The 7,486-nt window shown below is 35.3% G+C and overlaps 1 protein-coding gene across 1 annotated transcript; it reads right to left on the bottom strand.

The window, feature by feature from the left end:
• Positions 1–873: 873 nt before the first annotated feature.
• eci2 (enoyl-CoA delta isomerase 2) lies at positions 874–6,927 on the bottom strand. The gene is made up of 10 exons (XM_059524271.1): positions 6,807–6,927; positions 6,439–6,592; positions 5,290–5,388; positions 4,560–4,742; positions 3,053–3,122; positions 2,865–2,967; positions 2,649–2,769; positions 2,451–2,540; positions 1,595–1,738; positions 874–1,468 (listed from the first exon to the last, which is right to left on the bottom strand). The coding sequence occupies exons 1-10, from the start codon at positions 6,857–6,859 to the stop codon at positions 1,313–1,315; spliced, it is 1,173 nt and encodes a 390-aa protein (XP_059380254.1). The 5' UTR covers positions 6,860–6,927; the 3' UTR covers positions 874–1,312.
• Positions 6,928–7,486: the final 559 nt, after the last annotated feature.

The following is a 7,486-nucleotide window of genomic DNA, read 5'->3' as shown; positions in this document are numbered from 1 at the left end:
CATTTTAATATTGGTATTTTATATAGGCTATGGTTTTTTGAATACCATAGGAATATAGGCTGCATATGTAAAAAAAAAAAAAAAAAAAGTGTATATTGCCTTACAGGTAACATTTATAGGCCTTTAGTAATAAATCTCAATATAAGGCAATAGGTTATAAAGTACAGTTTTTGTACAGTATACAGTAGCTACAGTGTTTGTGTTCAGATGAAGACGTTTATTGTGCGACTGCAAAAAAATAAAATAAAATCACTAACTTTTCCTGGTGTGCTCTGCCATCTGCTGCATTTGCTCTGTAATGACCACCAGTAATTTCAGATAGTAATATGGACAGTGCTAGATAGATTACTGATTCCAAATCACAGGACAAACTTTGAAGATAGTAACATAATCCATTACATTTGGACAGGTGATATAATCAGATTACTTTTTGATCACTTTTTATCAAACTTGTTTATCAATGATTGAAATAGAATAATCTTGTATCGTATTAATATACAAATTCAAAGAGAAAGAGAATGTATTCCATCCATTATTATTATCAACATGAAGAGCATTAAACAGTACATTATATCAAGGTTTCCTAAACTGGGATTCATAAAGGAATTGATGGGGGTTTGTGAGTTTAATGAAAAAGACGATTCTGGGAGAATTAATAAATAATGAATAATTTATTATGTAATCAGTTAAAAGTAACTGTAGTCTGATTATGAATATGTAAAAAGGAAAATAATCTAATAACATATTTTTGGAATCTGATTACATAATCCAGATTACATGTAATCAGCACTGAATATACATTTATATGTGTGTGTGTGTGTGTGTGTGTGTGTGTGTGTGTGTGTGAGATATATAAGACAAGACACTCACAGGTTGAGTAGGTATTAAAACTGTATTCAGGACAAAATTTCAAGACTACATATTATTTAATGTCTTGATACATCTGAAACAGAGTATACTGATTTTTGGCCCTCAGATATCAGTACACAAATGCATTAACATTAGTAAGGCACTGAGTGATACAACCTACTAAGTGCACATCTGGTACAGTAAATGGAACGGACGGTTCATTTTGTTCCAAAACACTATATTACATGGTCGTCTTATTAAACTGTTGTGACAGAATGACTAAATAAATGTCTCATGTTATGTATACATCAGCCAATGCTATACGAATCCTATACAATCCACTGTTAAGATGAGTTGGGTGATTCTTCCTGTCGTTTGTAGGATAAAGGGTTAACTAGAAAATCTATTGCGTGAGAAGAGAAAGGTTATTTAGGGAGATGCCTAATGGCTCCATGGGCTCTTCTTAAAGTTTAGACTTGGCCTGGAAGAAGCTCATGATGGCCTGCATGCATTCATCCGAGAGCCAGCGCTCCACCAGTCTCTCCACCTCTGCCTCGTTCACGGCATGGAGTTTCTCTTTCTCCACCGAGCGGATCAGCTGTTTCGACAGAGCCAGAGACTGAAGGGGTACGAGAAAACCACCATGAGTAGCATTTGTTTTCAAGATCCTTTTACCTGAGAGTGATAATAATTCTCTCTTTTTTTTACATTAGTACATCACAATTCAAGCAGCCGGAGCACTTACGTTCTTGGGCAGTTTGGCGTAGGCCTTCAGTCTGGTCCACACCTCGGACTGGAAGGAGCTTTCTGGAAAGACCTCGGTCACCAGACCCACTTCACAGGCCTGTGCGGCCGTCAGCTTCTTATTAAACAACAGCATCTCACTCGCCTGAACAAAGACGACAAACAGACTCTAAAGAACATACCGGAGAAAAATATTCCCAGATCTGAAGGTCAAGTGTGTCATTTCTGTGCCACCAAAGATATTAATGACTGTTATTAAACAGGTTTCCCCAAATGTTCCCTCCAATTTGATATTGGTTGCTTTGACCAGTGAGACCACAGTTTACTCACACGTGACTTGCATTAACAATTAGAAGAATTAAAGAATTAAAAGAATAAAAGGCAACATTTTAATCCCCGTTTTGGAACAAAGCAATCGATCTAGAAGAAACATTAAAAACTGCTGTTTTCCTCCAAAATAAAAGTTTGAGGGTTTAACATTTGAAAATGAAGCAATTAAGACAGCTATAAATATTAGTACTGTAAACTCTCAGTTGTATTATAAAATAAAAATTTTTACTTTATTATTATTGTTTTTTTAAATACTACATTTATGGTGAAATATTGAAATATTTATTTTGTGTAATATTTTTATTTAATAACAACATTAATAATAAAACAAATATTTATTATTCTTATTATCATCATCATTTTATAGTCATGTTATTATACAAATCACAAAAGTTCTGGCCAAACTTTTCATGTAGTCCACTGTATGTATATTAGTGCTGTTAGCATATTAATAAATAAATTGTACTGTGATTTTTTTTGTTGTTGTAGTAAACGGATTAATCTCAAATGTCAGTTGATGTTCATACCTTTGCTGTACCCATAATTTTGGGGAAAAGATATGAAGAGCAGCCTTCTGGGCTCTGACCCAGCTGACTGAAGGGTGTATGAAACGTCGCCTACACACAAATCAAAGAAACATAAAGCCAAAATACATGCAGATATATAGATATAATTAAACAGACAGACATGATGGATCACGGATATGCTGTAGGAAAGCAGCTCACCTTCTCTGTGGCATAAACAACATCAAAAAGTCCCAGCAGAGTGACTGAGACCCCCACCGCTGGTCCGTTTACGACTCCAATCAGAGGTTTGGGGAAGTCAATGTATGCTTTTACGTACCTCCTAAAACAAGACAAGCAGGCATACATCCATCATAACTTCTCATCAACCTCAAAAACAGTATAAACTGGTTTAGAATCAAGTAAAATGGACTTTACTTCAGCAACTCCCCAGCATCTTTTGCCATCTTCTCTACTCCACCCTCGGGGATCTTTGTGAAGTTGTTCAGGTCATTTCCGCTGCAGTAATAATCTCCACTACCTTTAGAGACATTAAAAAGAGGATAAGCACACTGATCTACAGAGGAATATCTGCAAACACTGAAATGTAAAGCAGAGTACTTCACCTGTTATCACTGTGATGACAGAATCATCTTTGCCAGCAAGATCCAAAGCTTCGATTAGCTCATTGTACATCTACAGGATGCAAAAACATGAAAGAATATTTTCTAAAAATGTCTATGCATCAGTGTTGCTACTGTTAACTAAAACTTAAGGTCTTTTAAAAGTTTTTGTTTCAAATTAAGATGAAATTAAACAGAAATAGAAAAAAAGTGAAGTACTAAAATTAAAATTAGTGATCGACTGATATATCGATTTACCGATATTATCCCCGATATTTAAGTATTTTACCATAATCGGATTTTGGATTCACAGATAAACGTTTCATCTTGTGGGTGTTTTGAGAATTGTGCACAGGATCACCATTACAGTGTGTCTGAGGGGAGACGAGACAACAACAACGGAGTGCAGGTAATTGATTTGCTGGAATTACCGTATTTTCCGGACTATAAGTCACACTTTTTTTTCATAGTTTGGCTGGTCCTGCGACTTATAGTCAGGTGCGACTTATTTATCAAAATTAATTTGACATGAACCGAGAGAAATGAACTAAGAGACATCACATGAACCAAGAGAAAACATTACCATCTACAGCTGCAAGAGGGCGCTCTATGCTGCTCAGTGCTCCTGTGGTCTACACTGAAGACATAGAGCGCCCTCTCGCGGCTGGAGACGGTAATGTTTTCTCTTGGTTCTTTGTTCTAAATACATGCAACTTATAGTTCAGTGCGACTTATGTTTTTTCCCTCATCATGGTGTATTTTTGGACTGATGTGACTTATACTCAGGTGCGACTTATAGTTCGACAAATACGGTAGTAAACTTTATTTAACATAACAGCCAGTTATTCACAAATTAGATGCAATTTCATAATTGCCTGATATGTAGTTTATGCAGCTTGGCTCTAAGAATTAGAGACCAACTCACAGAGTCATGATAAATAATCCATCAAGTCCAGTCTCAATAAAGATGTATCTTTACATGAGTTAAATAATACAACCATGAATGAGCGCATGTTGGGAATAAAATCGCTGAATTTAATTCTCTCTCTGTTGTAAATTTGCTCCATCATTAGTCTCGTTAAGCCACTTTCATACTGCTGTTCACTCAGCGGGTTGATGTGGTTGATGCTCTGGAAATGCTCCAGCATGGCCACAGTTAATAAACACTGGTTCTGCATATCGGTTATCAGGCACATAAACATGCAAATAATTTCTATCGGTAATAAAAAAAAAAAAAACTAAATCGGTCGATAACTAAAAAAAAAAAAAATTAATAAAGGCAAATACACATGACTAACTTGCTAAAACTTATTAGAATGAAAATAAGAATAAAACCATTAAAAATTAATACTGATTCTAAAATGACATTGGCTCAGTCTTGGCATTTTCTAGTCAAATATTTATTTAAAACTGACCGATGTCCTACACAACTGACATCCTACAAATCTATTAGTTTTGAGCCTTCAAGATGTGAAAAAACAAAAAAAATTATCCAAATTAACGTCTTCACCTCCACAGTGATAGCGTTCTTTTTCTCGGGTCTGTTGAGCCGGATGGTGGTGATGTTGTCCTCTGTGGTGACCAGCAGGTTCTGGAAGCCCTTTGTGCTCCCCGTGGGCTGCGCTGCCACTGCAGGGGCTTCTGTTCCCACCAGAGATGAGATGAGATCCACATACTTCTGCCTGGCCTCTTCCTACCAAAGCCACATCACCACATTAAACACTAGACGTATGCTGGACACATACACTGTGCTCGGTACATGCTCATTCTTTATTTATAGGGCAGCAAAACTATTAGATTAAAGCCTGAACCTTGCCCTGACACTTAAATGAAACCCTGTGGCCCGTCATTATCAAATCCAAACTTGTTTTCAGCTATTCAAATAAAGCTGAAATGAAGTAAAATATTAAATGCATTAAAGATGAATAATATACATATTAGATTAATACAATATTAGATGATCGTAAACTTACAAGGAAAATGAAAAGTTTGGTTACATACTATGTACACATTTAGTTACTATGCAAGTACACAGGTATTAGGGACACTTAATATAAAGTGTAATAATATTACATTTTTATTCAAATGTAATTTTTCTAAAATGATTTTTGAATTTAATTACAGATTTGAAAATAAAACCTTTAGTCAAACATAAAAACAGACCCAATTTTATATATATATATATATGCTCTTTTGTGAAAAATAAATTTGATATATCAAAAAATAAATATGAAAAATACCTGTGACACGGAGCCCAGACTCTTCCACGCGTCCCATTTGGCTTTATTCACAAAGTCCAGCATGCTGGGTTTGGGGGTGTTGCAGGGTCCTTGTGTGGCCTGATCATTTACAAAACAGAAGTGCGTCATAATTAAGATAATTAAGGACAATCTGGCATCGTAGATGGGGTCAACAAAAATCTGTAATTGAAATAAGTCTCTTCTGCTCACCAAGGCGGCATAAATTTAATAAAAAATACAGTAAAATTTGTAATATTGTAAAATATTACTACAACTTAAAATGTACAATTTAATATTGAAATAGTTTAATCAATTTAATGCATTCCTGCTGGATAAAAGCATTAATTTCTTTAAAAATTTTACGGAACGGCAGACTAACTTCATGAGAAATTTAAAACAATCATGAAATCAAATCCAAACATATAGCAGAATACTTGAACAATTAATTTAAAGTAAATTAACTTTTATTTTACACTTCTGGCGCCTTTTTTGTCCCAAGAGCAAGCGCGATATATATCGTCTGCAATTATATCATAATTGTTTTTAACAAAGTGCAATTTGACATTATCAAGTATTTTACAAAGACCTTTCAAAACACCCCAATTACGAAGAGTGCTTAATTAAGAGACTTAACGTTTTAGACCACATATAGCTTGTTTTTGCTCTATTTCGACAACAAAAATAATTCCAAACACAGCCACAGTTTTGCGTCTCTGAGCAACATGATGGTGTTTTGTTCCTTCGTTCATCAACAGTTTTAGTGATTTGGTTAATTTGAAATGACTCATTAATTAACAGTGACATGCAAAAAAAAAGTGAATCTTAAAAAATAAAGCATATACATAAACCCAAATAGGACATAAACCAGGTATCGAATAAATGCATACAATTAATTCAGTGTCCCAAACTCCTGAAACATTTGTGTCTCATATTTTAGAGGAGTCGATGCAATTCATAAAAGAAATCAATCAAACTGAATGCATGAGAAAATATTCAGATGTAACCACCTTTGTTTTTGTTAACATTTTCAAAAGTACCTCACCTGTAGGTTTGTTTGTTTCTTTCTCAGTAGCTGTTACAGTTACATTTGTATTTAACTGTGTTAAATGTAACAAGTTCCTCCCCAGCACTGGTTATTGCTCGTCTCACCTGTTTAAAGAGTGCATAGACCTTGAGTTTGACTTCATTCCCTGGATCCTTCTTCAGAGCTCCCAGCTTTTCTTTGGCCGCGTTAAATTCTTCTACTGAAGCTCCCATAACTGCAGCAGATCTGTGCAGCTGAGCACACACAGCTTTACTCGCTCTGGACACAAATCAGAAATATGTTACAGTTCGGTGTCCCAGTGAAGTGTGTGAGAGGTGAGGCTCTGACAGACACCGTGAAGTAGGGTAAAGGTCAATGCAAGCTCAAGGTAAACACAAGGTAAAGGAGTGTTTCTATTGCGAAGCACAACATGATGTCCAGAGCAATAATAAAAATACTGAAGATTAATTTGATCTAATAAGATCTCTCTTACCGGGCGACTCGGTTAAATCTCCAGGGCGAGAGTAGTTTGATCACGGCAGCCATAATCCTGACGCAAGCTGTCAATCATCTGTCAGATCATCCAACTCCGCCCACTACACAGATATCAGCCAATCAGACACCGTCTTATCTCATTCTCACTCTCAACTTGAAATGTATATTCTTTTAAAAACTGTTACTGCCGCCTCCTGGTTGGAGAAATCGGATTTGCCTGAAAGATGTCGAACTGCTATGGATTGAATTATGGCTTGAAGGAAACAATTCACGTATAATGTTCTGAACTCGGGTGTTTGAAAATAAATAAATAAATAACAAGGATTTAACTCAAACTGTTGTTATTTTTGCGGGCTGTTCCTCAAACAAACGCCAGATGACAGCCAGTGTTTATTAATGTAACTGATTACATTTCGAATACTTTTTTGAATTTCCAATTAATGTGTTCCACTATTTATCATTGTGAAACATTTAAAGCGGGCAAATCAAATCTTACAGTAGGACTCGACACTAATTACTGTCAGACTTTCAAAATACTTAAAAATACACAAAATACTTATAATCATCTCATTTTATAACAGCCACCACAAATTCAGACTTTAGCTGTTTGTTTTTTTTTTTTTTTGTACTTTGATATCATTCTGAGGTTAAATACAGATTTGAAATCACAAGTATAAT

Source organism: Carassius carassius, chromosome 35 (genome assembly GCF_963082965.1).
Source record: "Carassius carassius chromosome 35, fCarCar2.1, whole genome shotgun sequence".
Taxonomy (NCBI): domain Eukaryota; kingdom Metazoa; phylum Chordata; class Actinopteri; order Cypriniformes; family Cyprinidae; genus Carassius; species Carassius carassius.
This window is presented reverse-complemented; position numbering and strand designations above follow the sequence as displayed.

Bases quoted from the DNA above. Each gene is read 5' to 3' on its own strand.
- eci2 (XM_059524271.1), bottom strand. From the start codon at position 6,859: ATGGCTGCCGTGATCAAACTACTCTCGCCCTGGAGATTTAACCGAGTC. The intron at 5,389-6,438 runs GTGAGACGAGCA...GTAAATGATCAG, and splicing joins TCTATGCACTCTTTAAACAG to GCCACACAAGGACCCTGCAA. The intron at 2,541-2,648 runs GTGAGCTGCTTT...ATTTGTGTGTAG, and splicing joins TTGTTTATGCCACAGAGAAG to GCGACGTTTCATACACCCTT.